Genomic DNA, 19784 nt, shown 5'->3' with positions numbered 1-19784 from the left:
GGCAATGGGTGTTTATAAAATTACAAATACATTAACTAAATTGAGAGAAGTACTTAAGGTTCTATGTACACAGACTGACGGGCTTGGATAGATGCAACTTTGAGGGCATCACCAACTCTGGGAAACAGGGGTGGAGCGCCGGAGGGATCTTTGCACCACAGCGCCGGATATGCTTAAGACGACCCTGCTCCTATCATGTCACTTCATCCAGATTCTGTTTGTGCCATGATTACCAGGCACAAGTTTGAGTGGTTATTTTGTCCCTCCACTTTCCCCGGGAAAAGCCACTGTTTACTGCTGAATTGGAATGAACAGCAGGTGGGTTTTCAGCAGATTCATGTTTGTTCAGATTCAGCGGAAAACAGTGGGTTTTCCAAGGGAAAGTGGCAGGGACTAAAGAAGAACCACTCAGACCCGTGCCTGGAAATCATAGCACCAAGCGAAGTCTGGATGAGCCCTTGCCTCTTTTCCAATCTAAAACATCCCAGATGCTGCAACCTTTCCTCACAGGGTAGTCACTCCATCCCCTTGTTTGTTTTGGTTGCCCTTTCCTAAAACTTTTCCGGCTTTGACTAACGGTACTGTAGGTATAAAGGTATCAATTCTGTAGGTATCAATTCTAAATTTATAAGGCAACGCCTGCATGTATGGAGGTCTGTGTGCACATAAAAGTCCTGCCATTAACAAAAAAGGCAGTAATTCTGGCCATGCAATCCTTTTTTTCCTTTTGGTTCCAAAAGCCTAAGGAGTCAAAAAGCTTCCTTGAAAAGAACAATGGTAGATTGACTGAGTTAGATCTGCCAATGACAGAAGTCACATACAATGTGTTTACAGTTGCAATCCAATGCACAAGGACCTATGCTTGTTCACCCTGGCTTTTTAAACACTGTAATTTTTTTTTTATCTCTTAAATCTCATATTATTAGTTTAGTCTATGCTTTGACCATGGCATTCTATTTTTGTCCCATGGGATTATTCTGTGTGTGTGTGTGTGTGCGCGCGCGCGCACACGCACGCGCGCGTGCTGATGTTATTTCTTCCAATTTAATAGTTTATTGGATTGCTTGATTTGTGTCATGTATCACCTAGAGGATTGGGTGAATAGGCCAATACTAAATAAATAAAATACTTCTGAATAAACATGTTTAGCATCACACTAAGAATAATAGGTAAAGGTAAAGGACCCCTGGACAGTTAAGTCCAGTCAAAGTCAACTTTCAGGCCAAGGGAGCCGGCGTTTGTCCACAGACAGCTTTCCAGGTCATGTGGCCAGCATGACTAAACCGCTTCTGGCACAACAGAACACCATGATGGAAGCCAGAGCATACAAAAACATAGTTTACCTTCCCATCACAGTGGTAACTATTTATTTACTTGCACTAGTATGCTTTCGAACTGCTAGGTTGACAGAAGCTGGGACAGAGCAACAGGAGCTCACTCCATCGCGCAGATTCGAACTGCCAACCTTCTGATCGGCAAACCAAAGAGGCTCAGTGGTTTTCGACCACAGTACCACATGCGTTTAGGATCACACTAATAATAATAACGATAATAATGTAAACACTTCAGTCCTAAGCACACCTATTAGTAAACAATTCTCATAAATCGGCCTTGCAAAGACATGGGCCATTGGTCTAGATATCCCAGTATCCCCTTCTCCAGCCTGATGCCTTTGGAATGTTCTGAACTCCTATAATCTCTGACTCTTGGCCTTGCTATAACCCAAAATATCAGGAGTGCACTAGGTTGGGGAACGATGGGCAGTGACTAGCAGCACTCTCCAGAATTTCAGACAGGAGTCTTTCCCACACCTACATGGAAAGACTCAGGACAGAAGCTCAGACTGTCTACAATCGGAGTGTGCACTGCACCACCAAGCTACGGCCCTGCCATTATTTGCTCAGCTATTCTAGCAACGACAATGAGTTTTGTTTTAAATGCAGCCTGTTGGAGTCTTGGAGATGTGTTTAGCAAAATGAGTTTGAGAGAGCAAGAGCTCCCCTGCAGCTTCATTCTTCAGCATGACAAGTACAAGCTATTATGTGATGTGCTCTGGCTGTATGTGGAGCTTGGCTGTCACCCAGTGGCCATTTTGTGCTTCTTCTTCTGCCTAGTTTGTGTGCCTGTTCTTGTAAGCCTTTCCTTGTGACAACTGAGGGCCAAACAAGATGCAGTGTTAAATGTGTATTTAGCAATGACTGGTGGCCATGGGTACTGATGGGTACTGGAGCCAGAGCCAATGGCAGGCAGCCCCACCCTCTGACTGGCTGTAAGAAAGAAGGCAGGAAGGTGAAGACAGGGATAGTGCCCCCATTTGCTTTAATGCACCAGCCTCCTTAAAAAAAAAAAATACCAGTAGCAGCCACTGGCGTTGCAGCAGATGAGAAGGGGGAGATTAACCATTGTCTCTCATGCTGCAGTCCTGTTCAAAATTGCCCCTTTGACACTGCTGTTTGCTTCGGAAGAAAATCCCCCCACTGGTTCCATAAGTACATTTTATCCATTGTGTGATTTATTCCATAACCAAGATTTTAGGTGACAGTAGCACAATACGCACAATATGCGGGTGGTGCTGTGGGTGAAACCACAGAGCCTAGGACTTGCCGATCAGAAGGTCGGCGGTTTGAATCCCTGTGACGGGGTGAGCTCCCGTTCCTCGGTCCCAGCTCCTGCCAACCTAGCAGTTTGAAAGCACATCAAAGTGCAAGTAGATAAATAGGTACCGCTCCGGCGGGAAGGTAAACAGCGTTTCCGTGCACTGCTCTGGTTCACCAGAAGCAGCTTAGTCATGCTGGCCACATGACCCGGAAGCTGTACGCTGGCTCCCTCGGCCAATAAAGCGAGATGAGTGCCACAACCCCAGAGTCGGTGATGACTGGACCTAATGGTCAGGGGTCCCTTTACCTTTTATTGTTGTTGTTTAGTCATTTAGTCATGTCCAACTCTTCGTGAGCCCATGGACCAGAGCACACCAGGCACTCCTGTCTTCTACTGCCTCCTGCAGTTTGGTCAGACTCATGCTGGTAGCTTCGAGAACACTGTCCAACCATCTTGTCCTCTGTCATCTCCTTCTCCTTGTGCCCTCAATCTTTCCCAACATCAGGGTCTTTTCCAGGGACCTAGCACAATATGCTGTCAGTACATCCTGGAAGGGATAGCCTTGCTTCTGGTAAATTGGCCATGCAGCTGTTTGTTCCCCTTTAAACATCTGACAACTTGCTTGTTCTTGCACAAGGGCAGGGCAATGAAAAAAGAGCAGATCTGAGGGGAAGCAAAACTATTAACCAACAACATCCATATGTTGAAAGAGGAGGAGCTGATTACTAATTACAACCTCTATAATAGACCTGCACAACTGTATTCTATGTAGTGACTTACTGTCCTGGGAAAGTATAGCATTTTCCCTAGGTACAAAATATTGCACTCTGGGTGCTTGGACACCACAATAACCAAGAAAAAAGAGGGGGGACTATCTGCCTGCAGACTGTCTGCAACAAATGTGTATTTATAGCACCAAAAATGGTCATGCCGGAAGGCCCTAGATGGCTGATTTGGGAGGGTGCCTTCCTAATGTCACATGGCTGAAGTATATTGATTAATCTTTAAATGCTCTATTTGTTTTTGCTCCCATGTCTTCCAAAACAGCCTAGTGTTAAGTAGAGCAGAGGATGATTTGTGTTAGGCAAGGCTTGAGATGCATTAGTTGGTAACTCTGTCAAATCTGCAGTGTGCAGGGAGCTCTGGCAATACCTGATTATCACAGATCCACAACTGATTTTGCCTCTCCTGTTGTTCATGTGATCACCATCTCAGACTCTCTGTCCTCATTCCACAGGAGTCTGGACCGCCTTGATTCGGTGGAGATCCTTTTGCCTCCAAAATTCCCAAGCTGGGAGGAAGAATACAACCAGATCGCAGACAACCTTGATGAGTCCAGTTGCATCAACCAGGTAAGAGCCAGCAGTTCACAGCACCAAGGAGGACTAGCCTGAGAGTGGGGAAGGAGCAGTAAGACGGGGGGAGGTGGCTTTATATAAGATCATTTGCTCACATTGCAGCTCAAAACAAATTTTGCATTTCCCACATTGGCTAGAATGTGAAGTCAATCTCTTCTGGTTCTGATTGCTGTAGCACAAATATCTCAGAAGAGGTTCAAAGGCAATATGTGTTGTTTATATTATTATTATTATTATTATTATTATTATTATTATTATTATTCTGACTCTATCCTCCCCAATAAATACTCAACATTCTGTGGCCACTGAGCATTCTCAGTCCTCATTGGGTAGTTTTGGGGTCCTTCCTTTCCCTTTAGGGTTGCCCCTGCTTCTTCTGCAAACCTTGGTATTTCCCCAAGCTGGCTATTACGTGTGTGTGTGTGTGTGTGTGTGTGTGTGTGTGTGTGTGGATGGTGCTGTTTGGCCTGCATAAGAATTAGCACAGAGAGAACCAGTTCACTACTAGTATATAGGATGATAAGATGAACCTTGCTGGATCAGAATAAAGTTCCATCTAATCCTGATGCCTCCAGGAAGCCAGCAAGGTATGGAGGTGACAACCTTCCCCTTCCGTTTGCTTGTCCCCCGGCAACTGGCCCCTGAAGCTGGAGGTTCCCTGTAGCTAACAGCCACTGATTGACTTAACTTCCTGAATTTGTCCATGTGGGAACAAAACTAAAGTGGGTGAGGTCAAAGCTGGCAGTGGATGGAGCTACCCCACACTCAACTCACACACTAGCATGAACACTACACCCACATCTCTCTCACACATGCATACATGCCGCACATCTTTCTTTCACACACTGTGTATATCTTGCACAGGAGGATGCAAAGGGCTATCCCACACACTCTTTAGCTGTTCTAGAGTCATTGGCACCAAGGGCTCGATCTTGTGGCATGGTGATTAGCCTTACACTACTTGAACACATGTTGAAAGAGTGACTGAGGCAATTAAGTGAAAAAGAGAGGCCTGCACCTTTCATAGTTGTGTAGAAGAGGGTGGGTCCCAGCAGGTGCTGGGGGGGGGAGCAGGTATCCCTCTTCTGGCCAGCTCTTCAAAGCACAGGAGCCTTGTCTACTTTTGTGTCTGGTGTGTGTGGATGGATGTGAAGTCTTTGAAAAGTGGGTTTAGCCGGCTGGTCAAAACTTCACAAGACCAAGAATGACATCAAAATCCTGTGTTCATGTATACTGAGTAAACACATCACCAAGCAGAAGTTATTAATACATTTTGCTGGAAGACCAGCATTGACTCTGTACCACAAGGGATGGATCACATGTGAGATTCAAATACAGGCACAATATTTGCTTTTGTGATATTTGTCTATACCTTCCATTTGTCTGGTGTCTCCCCCTTTATAAAAAAAATACTTTGTGAAGCTGTTTGAGATCCTCAGGAAAGAGGCTATATTATATTTGTCCAATAAGAAACAATCAGCAACCATGTCTTGGATGTTGCAAATCAAGCGCATCAAACTCACTTTGCTAAATTACTACTTCCCTTAATCACTCCTTTAAAAGTAGCAAGCACATTATACTTCTAAGGCTCAGGTAGCAGAAAGGTTTGGGTTTGTTACATTTCTGTATCACTACCCAACACACACACACACATCCCCAAAGCAATTTACAGTCAGAGCAAAAACAGGGTAATGAAAATGCACAAGCTATCGAAAGCATAGGGTAGCATTCAGTGGTCATCCTACTCATAGTAAACCCACTGAAGTTAACAAACATAACTAATTTATGGTTCATTAATTTCAATGGGTCTACTCTAACCAGTTGAATACCATCCATAGGCCCACCCTCTCAAACCCTGAGCCAACCCTGATTCACAATGACATGATTATCTATTGATACAATTGACCACTGAGCCAGTCTACCAGTAATCCATGAGCCCAGCCCTCAAATTTTGCTCATGGTCATGTGCTTCTGCGGTGGTTGAAACGTTGCGAATTTTATTCTTGCTGTGAGGCAATCTGTGAGATTTTATTTCTTCAGGGCTTTCCATAAAGAAGCTGCATCCTAGAGATACTGCTAATGCCTGAAGAGAAAGAAGGAAATACAATTACTCATGAGCCATTTAAACCCAAATTACATGAAAATTGATATGCATACGATAGGAGATAGGCATCTATACAAAATACCAACATTAACCTTTGCCATTTTAAGCAAGCAGGTTCTTAGATTGTCGTTTTAAACCAAATGTTAATTTTTGAATTTTCAAAAGGTTTTCATTTCCTACCATATGCACAAACCTGCTTTCATTTCTGAACAGTATTATCTCTCTAGCAAGCACTTAGAAATGGCTTATGTGGCCTTTTTTCCGCAACAAGAAAAAATGAGAATGGGTGTGTTTCCCTACCCAAATCTGATTAATTCAGCACCATTAAAATTGCAAAGGAACTTCCTTTGTTCTGAATACATTTCTCAATGGCTCAGTTTGGATTATCTTTCCTAGATTTTTTTCCAGCATGAGGGAAACAAGAAGTTCTGGAATCTACTTCATCAATTCCATTTTAATGAAGAGTAACAACCACATGCACCTAGTCTTAAGAGTTCTCAAATTGGACCACACAGCTGTTCCTGCTGAGTCCAGGTGGGATGTACAACCCCATCTAAGGCTCCAACCCTACGCATTCTTTGGGAATAAGTCCCACTGAACTCAGCAGAAGTTCCTCCAAAGTAAATATACACAGGCTCAGTCCTTTTATTAAGAATTCTGAATCCAAGCTCTTCTACTTAGATTATGCTTTACTAGCATAATCATTCTCCACAGACTTGTAGGTTAACTCTATACAGATATGAATGGCCAGTGGAATGGAAAGGAAAAGAATGAGAGAAATGTAATGTGTTGGCAGCAACCAGTCTGTTGGGGAGTGTGCTCCTTACTGAGACAAATAACTCAGGTGAGGAGCCCTGTTTATCACTAAACAGGGTATCATAGCTATGATAAAGGAGCATCTTGCCTACAATGGGTTCAGGTGTTTTGCTGTTTTTTGACTAGATCTTCATAATGTGGTGGTAAGGGTCTGACAAAGCAATCAATATAATACCTGCTCTATGTATAGCCTAGTAGATTAAATTGAAAATACTCGTATCAGTGGTAGCTTGATGAGGACCAGTCCATTGGTGGTGAGAAGAACTAATCAATATACAAACACAGCCGTTCTGGGTGTAGGATTGTGCTCATGGTTTTTGAATGATCTTGTTAGAAGAGCATCTAGAATGCTAAGATCTGTAAAGATTCAGATTGGGCAACAGAAACTAAGTACCAATATTGTGGAGCTCTGTACCTCTTTTCCAGTTCCCAGACAATTCCTATTATTTGGACTTCAAGATTTTGTGTTATTCATGGCAATTGGAGAGTAGGCTTTTGCTGTAAACTGTGAAAGGTTGGCTGATCACCCTTGTATTAAAATTACTTTTTGTCAAAGTGTTCACTGTAACTAGGGGCTGATCATTTTGTCTGTTTTGTTTGTGTTGATTTTTGTTTCACTGTGCTTGGTTAGCTTCCTCATGAGCCTTTGGCTTGGACGTCATGGACCAAAACTGTTACATGGTCACCACTGTCACTCTGTGATTCCTGTGGAGTGCTTCTGTACAGAAGCAGTGAAATCCCCATCCCTCACACTTTAATCTTCTCCAACTCTTTCTTCCAGATGTTTGGACAACCCTCATTTATCCCACAGATATTTACACAAGGAGAGCAGGTACCGTCATCTGACAAATCTTCTACTGCCCCTTACATCCACAAATGAAGTTACTTTATACAGCCAGGCCACTGATCCGCCTACCTAAGCACTAGCTGCAGTGGCTGACATCAGCTCTCCAAAGTCCCAGGCAGGATTCTCTCCCAGCACTTTAACATGCTCACTGTGTATCAAACTTTCTGAATAGATGTGCTGCCTTTTAGAGACCATTGCACAATATTTGAGGTTGGGCTGCCTGTTGAGAGGAGGTAAGAGAAACTGGGATGAGCTGAGTGAAGTAGCAGAGAGTCCGCATCTTATTACGAGGTGGATTGGTGGTTGCAGATGTTCCCTGTTGCCCTTCAGTGCTGGAGTGAGGCTCAAGCTAAATCTTCCTGTGACAAGGTCTGACCTGGCTCAAAATCAGTAGATATGAAGGATACCTTTGGAAATCAGAGAAGGAACCCATCTTAAAGATTTATGCCCTGTATGGAGGGGTCAGGAAAAAGGACAACAAATAAACTGGGTTAGGTTAAGAAAACAAGTGGCCCTTACTGCTTCAGTTTAAACTGTTGTTTATTATGCATTGATTCCCTACGAAGGTTTGAATATATGGATATCTTGTTCAACTGGTGTCAGCCACACCAAGGTTAGTGGCGGAAACTGGGCTTAACAAACATGAGAAAGCATCAGCATCATATTGAAAGGGATTTAGGACAAATGCTATGTTGGAACAGCTGGGATAGGATGGAAAACATTAGCCCCTGCTATGTTCCTCTGCATAATCTGAGAAGAATCTTTTAGCCTAGAACTGGATGTAAATATGATAGGCTTTGGTGAAATGAATAGAATCAATTCTTCCCAATTATAAACATGACCCAGGAATAGATTATTAGATTTGGGGACATAAGTGGAAGCTTAAGAGTTGCTGAGCATCACAGAGTGATTAATGTCCTTTTGGGTTCTTTCTCCATGAGCTTACCTGGGCATTGTAACATCCTCATTCACAGAAATGCCATGTCCCCATCCTTTGAGGATCTCAAATAACTTTATATCACCATTGAACTAGTCTCACAGCATCCTTGCCCAGCTTGTGATGCACCAAGCCTGAGTACAACCCAGAAGCAATGTATGGTGGCAACTCATCAGAGGCTTGGTGAACCTCCTGGCTCTTCTGCTGCCTGATTGGCAATGCCAAAGCACAGGTACAGACAAGCAACTCACAAACAAGAATGCAGCAGAGCTGGTCACCTGCGTCGCTATCTCGGCTACAAGTTGTGCTTCTTCTGCTTTGAAGTCAAGAGAAAATGGACCTGTGTCAAAAGCCAACAGTACATTATTTAAGGCAGGAATGGGGAACCTATGGCTCTCCAGATCTTGTTGGACAATAACTCCCACTGGCTCCTGCTGGCAGGGCCCAATGGCCAGGGATAGTGGAAACTGTCATCCACCAACATCTAGAGGGCCATATGTTCCCCATTTCTGATTTGAAGAGCAGAGCCTTCAACCACTTCATTCCACATACTCACTTATAAATTCATACATCTTAACAACACAATAAATGCATTCAAGCAAAAAGGGAGGGGAACCCATGAGATCATATCTAGGAAGTTCTTTTGGCAGGAGAATGACCAGCTTTGTTCTTGCAGGCGAGAGAACCAGAGCTGAACGACCAATATGAGGGGATGTGCGAATCAGCCTACAGCGAAGCAGAATCGGCCACTGTAGAAGTCCTGGACCTGCCTCTTCCCAGTTACTTTCGCTCCCGGAGCCACAGCTACCTCCGAGCAATCCAGGCAGGCTGCTCCCAAGAGGAGGACACCATCTCGGTGCGGTCTCTCTCTCCACCCCCAGCCAACAGCATCAGTGGCAGTCGGACGCTTCCCAGCAACAGCAGTAAGTCTGACCATACGGGGCTGGAGTGGAGGAGGAGCGGGAACTGGAGGGGGTAGCCAGACATGGTTTGGCTAGAGTGTGATGAACATTGTAAAGAGAGTTTTGAGCACAACATAAATTTCCAGGTCAGTGTTGCTTCAAAGAAGCAGTGACTGGGTTTTTCCATACGCACTGAATGGGGGCTTTGGATCTGGTTTCAATTAACGTAAGGACTTAGAAGTTGACCTATCTATCTATCTATCATCTATCTATCTATCTATCTATCTATCTATCATCTATCATCTTTCTAAATCTTATATTCTATTTCTGTATCAGCACTACAGAGAATGATTTGACTCAAAAATCATAGAGTACAATCCAGCCAAAGTTCAGTACAGTGGTACCTCGGGTTAAGTACTTAATTCGTTCCGGAGATCCGTACTTAACCTGAAACTGTTCTTAAGCTGAAGCACCACTTTAGCTAACGGGGCCTCCTGCTGCCGCCGCACCGCCGGAGCATGATTTCTGTTCTTATCCTGAAGCAAAGTTCTTAACCTGAAGCACTATTTCTGGGTTATTGGAATCTGTAACCTGAAGCGGATGTAACCCAAGGTACCACTGTATTATAGAGGAGTCTTTCTCCTCTACAGTGGTACCTCGTGTTATGTACTGTCCCCCTTATGAATGCTTCAGGTTACACGCTCCACTAACCCGGAAGTAGATGCCCCAGGATGCGAGCGGAAGTCGCGCTCCAGCAGTGCGGCAGCAGCGAGAGACCCCATTAGCGAAAGCGCGCCTCATGTTACAAGCCATTTCCGGTTACAAACAGACCTCTGGAACGGATTAAGTTCATAACCGGAGGTACCACTGTATTCCCTTTATGCCACATTGCTAAGCACTTTCTATTTCAGTGTGGCATAGAAATGTTTCTTTTCCATACCTTAGTATGAATATATCTAAATGGCATTGATTGATTGATTGATTGATTGATTGATTGATTGATTGATTGTAGTGATATCCTAAAGAAGTATATATAATAACTCCTCCTCATGTACTTGGGAGAATCATAGAATTGTGGCGTTGGAAGGGACCCTGAGGATCATCTAGTCTGACCCCTTGCAATGCAGGAATACGCACCTTTTCCATACAGGGATTGAACCTGTGACCTTGGCATTATGAGCACCACGCTTGGTGTTAAGATCCAGCCAGCATTGGTTTCAAATCTTATCTTGTCCACCATCAAGGGCTGGTTTCCTAGGCATGACAAGTTTAAAACAATCTTGGAAACTGACTTGCTATTAATACAGGGTCTGCCGAAGATTTTAATCACCTTATTGGATGCTGATGAAACTTTGTCACATAGCTAAGCTAGCAACGGCACGTGACTTTAAATGTTCATGAAACAGCTGGTCAAGTACTATATGATGCCAAGAGGTCTCTCTTTCCACCCGTAATCCTCTTACTCACAGCAAAGGATTCTTTTTTTTCCCCACAGATGGGGTGGGGCCACACACAGAGCAAGCTAAGAGCCCAGTCCTTGCTTCACTTTGTCTCCCCAGACAACAGTTGGGTTGGGTGGGTGTGATTTTCCACTGATTTCATTTGGAACATCACCGAGAAGTCTGTGATAATGGACTTCTCTCAACATCCCACCTTAGATGTCTAGAAAGAGACTTAGCTGTGAGTGTGAATCTGTCTCACTTAGCAAAATGTCAAAACATAGCCAAGATGTGTCATAAGGAGGGACTGTTACAAACAATTTCTTTAAAGACGATGACATTTTGAGGCCTCTTTGCATTAAACACGGTTTGTAAATGAAAGATAGCAGACTGGTACTTTGCTGACATTAAATATATACGGTATATACACAGAGGAGCCCATATTATTAGTCTGTCATTAGCCTTCCCCAACCTGGTGCCCTTCCAGCTGTCTTAGACTTGAACACCCATGAGCCACAGACAGCATGGCCACTGGTCGAGGATAATGGGAGTTATAGTCCAAAACATTTTGGTGGGCACAAGGCTGTGGAAGGCTGGTCTAAATGCTTTATCAGAATTACAGTCTTATCTCTAGCCTTGTTTATCTAGTTCATTTTGTCCTGTGGGAAATATTCATAGGACTCCAGGCAAATGCTGCAATCTTACACACATTTACTTTGGAATTAGCTCTAGTGAAGAACTTCTGTGTAAAAATGCAAAAGGATCAAGCTGTTAATTACATATTTCCTGTTCAGCACACACTCTGCCCAGTACAGTCCATGTAAATGACACTAGGTTGGTCCAAGGATTCTATTATATGAGTGTTCCTCAAATCTAGTTCTCCTGAACTCAAAGGTGTGTTTAGCCTCTCAAATACTTTGACAGGATGGCATCCTTCCTACGTCTCCCTGCTGTTCTTCAGAAGACAGCTTAACCTGAAATATTTTTCTTCCTGCATATGTAAGACGGCGGTTGCAATTGTCACTGTGCTTGCGTGTTTGGACGACTGCATTAAAATTGTAGAGCATATAATTTGTGATGTTGTGCACTGAAAAGAAAGCTGCTCAGGCTGCAATCAGCATGGGATTTGTGGCTTTTGGGGATTTATGGCTTGTCTCGTGAAAAATAAATTGCACTTGGCAGTGAGATATAAATTCTGATGCTGTTAAGACACTGTTCTGCTCTTTCCTTTTGACGGAATAGGAAAAGGATTTAAATTCCTGTTGGCTGAAGACATCAGCCTCATGTGCCCCCGACATCTGAATAGACTTTCTTGGCGTATATTAAACATTGGGCTGCGTTAACGAGCTCACAGATTGCACTACAATTACACTTTCAGCATTTTTTAAAAAATTCAGCTACAATGAAAGCTTTTTGTAGGCTGAGATTTCTGTCGTTTGCAGGCAAAGACTCTGGCCTTTGAGAGCTGCGTAACAGGCAAAGTTCAGCTAAAGAGTTAACCTTTCTAAAAGTCTGCTGGAAAGCTTTATATTATACCTAAAGGGGATTGACACATGATTACATCTATCCCAGTGCTTCTCAGGCAGTGGGTCAAGACCCACCAGTGGGCCTTGGGGTACTTTCAGATGGGCCTTAGCACCACAGATTCCTCCTCCCCACCCCCACCCCCCACTGTTATCCCTGTGCCTTAACAGTTTGTTTAGACCAGTGGCAGCACCAGCGAATCCTTACATGCTAAGTAAAGGGGGCCAAGTTCAGGTAGGGGGAAGAGGGAAGGGAAGTTTCCCTCCTCTGCAATAGAGAAGCCAGAGGACATGTGGAAGGAAATTAGAAAGTGAGAAACGAGATCACCATTCGTTATTGTCAGGGAACTGACATCAGAGCAGAGGGGGGAGGCGAGGCTTCCAGATTCTGCAGGAGAGGGAACAAGTAAGGGTAGAGAGAGAACGTCATCTGGGGAAGGAAGTCCAGGTGACACCAGGAAGAAGGGAGAGGGAGAGAGCATCTCGGAGGTGAGGCTCCGAGACTCTTCCAGTGAAGTCAGTGAGGAGGATGGAGGACCACCACTAGGCATGCCCACTCTGCGCAGAAGCCTTCCGCGCAGAGAGGCGAGGCGTAGGTTGTCTGTTAAGGAACTCTTATGCTGGAGGAAATTTAGGAGACGCCCACTCACGGATTCTGCGAGCGACTGAGCAGCAGCGGCAAGGCTGCTCAGTCAGGGAAAGACACAACCGCCCCTAAGCAGTTTGGAACAGCTAGAGGTTTACACACAAGCAACCCCAATTCCCCTTGACAGTTATTGTTGCTGATGTTGTTAAATAAATAAAATGGGAATAGAAAAGGAGGAGATAAGTGGAAAGTGATTATAAGAGGGACAAGTGACGGTAAAAGAATGAGGGTTAAGGAAAGAAAGTTAAGAAGAAGAAGAAGAGTTTGGATTTGATATCCCGCTTTATCACTACCTGAAGAAGTCTTAAAGCGGCTAACATTCTCCTTTCTTCCCCCACAACAAACACTCTGTGAGGTGAGTGGGGCTGAGAGACTTCAAAGAAGTGTGACTAGCCCAAGGTCACCCAGCAGCTGCATGTGGAGGAGCGGAGACGCGAACCCGGTTCCCCAGATTACGAATCTACCGCTCTTAACCACTACACCACACTGGCTCTTAAGGTTAAGGATATAAGAAGTGCCTGCTGGATCGAGCCAAAGGCCCATCTAGTCCAGCGTCCTGCTCTTGCAGCAGCCAACCAGATACCTGTGGGAAGCCTCCAAGCAGGATCTGAACACAACAGCAGTCTTCCCTCCTGCATTTTCCAGCAACTGGTATTCAGAACCATATCGCCTCTGACAGTGAAGGTAGAACATGGCCACTATGGCTAGTACAGTGATACCTTGGTTGTCGAATGGCTTGGCTCCCGAACAAATCGGCTCCCGAACACCACAGACCCGGAAGTAAGTGTTCCAGTTTGCAAACGTTTTTTGGAAGCTGAACGTCTCACTCGGCTTCCGTGGCTTCCTATTGAGTGCAGGAAGCTCCTGCAGCCAATCAGAAGCTGCACCTTGGTTTTCGAACAGTTCCAGGAGTCTAATAGACTCCCGGAATGGATTAAGTTCAACAACCAAGGTACCACTGTAGTCATGGATAAGGGGTTGGAGTGGGGGAGAACATAAGGTACAAGCAGTGCGAAGGGGAGAAGAAGTTACAGGATATGGGTGAAAATACTTTGAGAGGCATGTGGAAGGGAAAGGTCATTCATCTCCGTGTTGAGGCCCTGAATCAACAAATTCTGCCTAAAATGGGGAGGCTGAGTCTCAACATCTCCAGAGCAAACCGTTGGTACTTAGCATGATGAAAGCTGAGCTATGGAATTCCTTGCCACAAGGAAAGAACTTTAGCAATTTCCAAAGATGGATTAGGTATCAGTAGAAGCTGTTATCAGTAATTACCAGCTGATTGCCAGTCTCTGCCTCCATCTTGTCACTGGCTTAGCCCTTGAATCATCATTTGTGACTGGAGGGCCTTAAGTAATTTTCCGCCATTTCAAATGGATCTTGTGCGTAGAGAATTTGAGAACCACTGATCACTAAAATAGAGCCATGAGGGGGGGGGGCTAATCAAGGTGGCTTTTGCATTCCAACAACAAATGCTAGAATTCTTCACTCCTGCTGTGACTTTTGTTCTTGCTGAATTTCTCATTGGTTCATTTGAGTTTCTCTGTCGGTCTGTCTCCCCTGGCTTAGCATCTTTCTTTTGAGGACTGTGCCTCCTGTTTGCTGTGAACTAAGATGTGTGTGTGTGCGCGCACACACACACGCTGAAGGGGCAGAATCTGACAGCAATCATAATAAGCAGCCCAACATTCCAGTTCTTTCTGCAAATTCAAGCTTGGGTTACATATTACATGAAAGTTAGCACCAGGATTGACAGCTGCAGAGATTACTGCCTGCCCTGGATAGTGCCTTAAACAAAGCCTTTGTACCTTGGCAAATTGGGGGGGGGGGCTGGGACTGGGAAGGGGAATACAGCCAGTCAGATCTACTCATCTACTTGGCAGGCATTCTGCTGTCAGCCTATTTGAATCTCCGGCTTTAATAAAGACATCCAGAGTTCTCTGCATTTTGGAGTGGGGGGAATGAAGAATAGTTTTGATTTTCTTTCCTCAGAACAAATAGATGTATGTGGTGGGATTTGGGGGGTTCTATAAAAAATAGCCTGGGCAGAAGATGTGGATCCCACATAGCTGGATGCAAGGCATCCATCTGGCCTCAGTACTTGGACTGAGACAGTTCTTATAAGTTGCCATTCTGTACATGAATTCCCACCCCCCACCGGAGGGGGGTTTTTTTGGCTTGATTTATTTATTATAAATTATAATGTAACTGCATAGACAAAGAATAACCTGCCACTGACAGAACACAGCTCAGTGGTTACCCATGAGATGCTAAAGTTCAGCAGAGAGGCCCATTACTAATCATATCAACCGGCTCTGACCCCACATCACCTTCCGTGTCTGTAATAATTATTTTTCCCCTGTAAGACTTTCTACTTCTTTTGCCCTAGATTCCATCTCCAGAAATAGATTTCTCTGGAAGTAGGCAAGGGATTGTGCAGTTGGCATGTGTGGTTTGTGGGTAGGTGAGCCCTCATTTGCAAGGCGACCTTTTTGATTAATTCTGTCTCCAGTATTTGTGTGGGAGAAAGGGAGGCAGGGAGTGTTAACACATAGTGTATATTGGTATAGATAAAGCAGAGCTGGTTCTATTATAGCTATGTACCTGTGAGAGCAAGATGTATATGCCACCCATGTTCTCTACATGCATCAATTTATTTCTCCGGACCAAGGGGTTTATTGTATAATGTAGTCAGGCAAGCTTCCCCACATCCGGGTCGATAAACAGAGGCAAGCTGTGATTTGTTAGTAAGTGAAGGCTGCAAATCAGTAGTCCCTGCCTAGGAATGCTTCTCCTGTAATGTAGCCTAAATATTTCTATGCTTTGGCAATGCCTTTTCTGTGTATCATTTAAAGTACACAGAACCATTTAGGAAAGGGGTGGGGAACCTCAGGACCAAATGTGCCCCTCCAGGCTTCTTTACACAGTCCTCAGCCTTCTCCCCAGGCCACTAGGCACAACAGTCCTGCTCTTCACCCTTCTTGAGTGCTTTTGCATGGCTGGAATGTGAACGATGGTAATGTCTCTTGCTTGTGCAGATGGAGGAGGATGGTGCATTGGCTTGTGTGTGTACAAACTTCTGGCTTTTGCATGGATGGAAATTAGCTTAGTCTACAGTGTTAATAAGGGGCACACCCTTTGCTCTGGCCACTCCCGTTTTGTCTCTAGCCCTGCCCATCACTGGCACGCAGACACCAGAAGGTGACCCCGTGTGCTGAAACAGGTTTCCTACTGTGCCTTATGAAAACAGTAATTTACAGACAACAATATCTATTGTGCTCACAGGACTAGTTCGAACCAATGGAAACCTCCAGCTTTGGCAAGGATTGTAAAGCATTTTGTGCAAATCTAAATACCTGCATAAATGATAAAATGATGATGATGATGTCTTGTTGTTCTGAGATGAAGCCTGCCTGATTGTGGTTGATATAGTGGCCAATAATTCTACTAAGGTGGGAGGTGAGGACCAGGGTGGGGGAAATTGTGTCCTGGTTCAAAAGAGCAGGTTCTTATGATTGGCTGGTTTTTGTTGTAATCACTGTGACCCTTACTTCCATCCACACATAAAGCAGGGGCTTCTCCTGTAAAATAGCATTAGACAGGACACATGGGCATAGCTAGGATTTTTTTGGGGGGGCAGGCTTTTTTTACAAGGGTAGAACCTCAGATTTGTATTGGTTTTTATTTATTTAGGAGGGCAGCTACCCGTCCCCCGTCTCCCCTTGGCCACACCCATGATAGGACAACTAAGTTAGGCAAGACTTGTTTGTTATACAATAAATAAAGCAATAAAATTCCCAGATGCACCCAGAGGCTTTGTAGAGCACTTATGCATATGTCAGTTCTGGCATTCAAAGTCTATGTGCCAGATCTCCAAAATGCTGAGACGGAGTTAAAAAGACAACACTCCAAAAATGTTTTGTGTTCTTACATTTTGTCAGGGGTAGGTATTGTTTTGGGGTTTGGGGGGGGGGGTTAGAGTAATGTATGGGTTCCACAAGCACAAGGGTTGCACAGACACTTAATATTGACTTGTGTTGACTTATTCTAATTCTGGCACATGTCAGCTGTGTCTTAGCAGTCGCTTTGGCATGCATCTTCTGTTTTGCTGTGAAATTATCTCATATGCGTTCCAATCTCTTGTCTCCAGCCTGTGCTGCCTTCTGACCATCTGGTTGCCTAATGTTACTCAATTGGTCTGTTACGTTACCCTTGTGGTGCCAAATGTCTTTGAAGTAACTAGAAATCTTCCAACCCGTATAGAAAAGAACTAGGAGCTGGTGTTGTGGGGCCTGAGAATCACATGCATCTGGGTATTTGCTGTTCCTTTTGAAGCATTAAAGTTGTGGTCCTGGGTGTAAGTCTCATAGAACCTGGTATTACTCGCTTCTGAGCAGACCTGCATAGCATTGTAGTGTAAGGTTTTGTTTTGTTTTTAAAGAGCGACTCAGTGTTCAATACTGTACACAGCAAATTGAGTTTTCCTTCATCTGCCTGATATTTGGAGAGATGGGAGAATAAATATCCTAAGAAATACTGGCAAGACTGGCAGCCCTTTCTAAAGATGCCTGTATTAATTTTGTGTTTGAAATGATACCTTGGGGTATAACGGAACTTAAATGTAAATTGTATGTCCCAAATTTGTATTCAGTTTGTTCTGAGATTTTTTTTTAATTAACAATATATCTTGGATTAAAGTCAGGTGAGGCTTTTCTTACATAAATTCATTCTTTTGTGAAGGTGGGAAATGAAACAATGACATGTATTGATGGAATTATATGATGATCTTGCTACAGCTACTGAAGTCTTGCTATATCTACTAAAGGGTGAGAATCACCTAACCCTTAGTGGAAACCCTGCACAAGGACTTCCACTTGCACAAAGGGGCTTCTTCCTCTCTCCTTTCCCTATGCACCCCCTGGAATTGGTTTAGGGAGGGGGTCTGGAGGACCCCCAGAACAGCGTGTAGAGGAGTCATTCTATCTGGCAGGCTGCAGTGCGTCCACAGATGGAATGTTTGGAAGAGCACAACACTGAGTTCTGCCCAAAGCTTTTAACATAAGAAGGGCCTGTTGGATCAGGCCAAAAAGGCTCATCTGGCCAGCATCCTGTTCTCACAGTGGCCGACCTATAGGAAGCCAATAAAAAAAACCAGGACATGAGTGCAACAGCACTCTCTCCAAAAGCAATTCCCAGCAACTGTTACTCAGAGGCATACTGCCTATGACAGCAGAGGTAGAATGCAGCAATCTTGGCTAGTAGTGGCTAGGAATTTGTCCAATCCTCTTTGAAAGCTATCCAGTCTTGTGGGAACCAATTCCATAGTTTAACTATGTGCTGTGTGAACACATAGTTCAGAAGAAGTGCTATTTTTCAAGAAAAAGAGGTGCCAGAACTCACCACGAATGCCTCCATCGTTCTCTTATAATGGCAATGGCACCCAACTGAAAAATGCCAGAACTAAGTTCTAATGAGTTCCGGCTGGGGGGAAAACCCTGGCTACTGCTACAGGAGAGGAGGCTTCTAACAAGGATGCCCCCCATTATGGCCAGCTGGCCCATGAGTTGGGGTGAGGTAGTCACCTCAGGCAGCAGAGGCCCGGGAAGTGGTGCGCCCACAGACAACCTATCTGCCCTACCACTGGTGGGGTAGCAGCAGCAGCAGTAGCACTGGCTTCCAGCAAAAGATCTTGCTAGAACCCACCACCACTGCTTCACAGGCACTGCCATGTAACCCAGGTAAGGGAGGTGGAGGCAGTAGCACTTCAGGCGGCAAAACAGGATGCGCTACCCCTGCCTCCTCAAGCCCTGGAGTCAGCACTCGAGATAATGGTTGCTGTGCTGATCCCAAAGAATAAGGGTTTAACTGTACTCTTGAGTTCCACATAACTCTTCATTGGACAGAAGCACTGGTGATGAAACTCGGTCTGGGAAGTTCTATCATCCATGAAAGCACTCACACTCCTATTCAATTTGAGTTTCCCTGTTAAATATAACTTTCTCTAACTTGGATCGATGTATTACAGCCTACTCTCATTATGAGTCATGATCACAGAGTGTCTTACACCGTACAACTGTCTATATTGATCACAGAATGGTGTCACCCACGGAAACACAACAGAGATGTTCTTACCTTCACCCCAACTTATCTTCAGAGCCTTTCCCACATTGTGATGTAAAAAGTGAGCAGTGATTCACCACAGATGCTCGGATAGCAAAATCTAGAACATGCGTGCTTTGTCTTCAGGGCATGCAAGGATATTGCACTGCAATAAAAGCATGAAAAGTGTCTCTGATATACTTCCAAGCATGTGGGCCAAACCTAAAACTGATCACACAAGGCAAGAAATAAAATGTTGAACAACCATTATCTTCCATACTGGCATGAAGGGAGGGGTGTGTGTGTATTTTCAGAGATAATATTGGCATAACAGCAATGGGAGAGGCAGTATATGTTTATCTACTACGCAGTCAGGGGAAATGGTTATGCTTAAAAGTACCCATAAGCCAAGAGGATGGAATTTGAGATAAAAATATTTTAACCAACAGGATTTCCCCTGTTGGCTAAAATATTGATTTTTGTTGATTACATTATTGTTAGGGTACAAGAGCAGG

General features: G+C 44.3%; 1 protein-coding gene and 1 long non-coding RNA gene across 2 annotated transcripts in view; one reads left to right on the top strand and one right to left on the bottom strand.

The window, feature by feature from the left end:
• Positions 1-19784, top strand: part of DLGAP4 (DLG associated protein 4) — a 331911-nt gene that overhangs the window by 254260 nt on the left and 57867 nt on the right. Inside the window, exons 5-7 of the mRNA XM_082225879.1 lie at positions 3836-3950; positions 7658-7708; positions 9337-9583. Of these exons, the coding sequence (XP_082082005.1) occupies positions 3836-3950; positions 7658-7708; positions 9337-9583 (413 nt within the window). The remainder of the gene's footprint in view (positions 1-3835; positions 3951-7657; positions 7709-9336; positions 9584-19784) is intronic.
• Positions 9944-19480, bottom strand: LOC309534441. Its single transcript, XR_014220728.1, has 3 exons — positions 19303-19480; positions 10419-10816; positions 9944-10009 (listed from the first exon to the last, which is right to left on the bottom strand). It is a non-coding gene; the product is annotated as an uncharacterized lncRNA (long non-coding RNA).

Source organism: Podarcis vaucheri (assembly GCF_965113315.1).
Source record: "Podarcis vaucheri genome assembly, chromosome: 6".
Taxonomy (NCBI): Eukaryota; Metazoa; Chordata; class Lepidosauria; order Squamata; family Lacertidae; genus Podarcis; species Podarcis vaucheri.
This window is presented reverse-complemented; position numbering and strand designations above follow the sequence as displayed.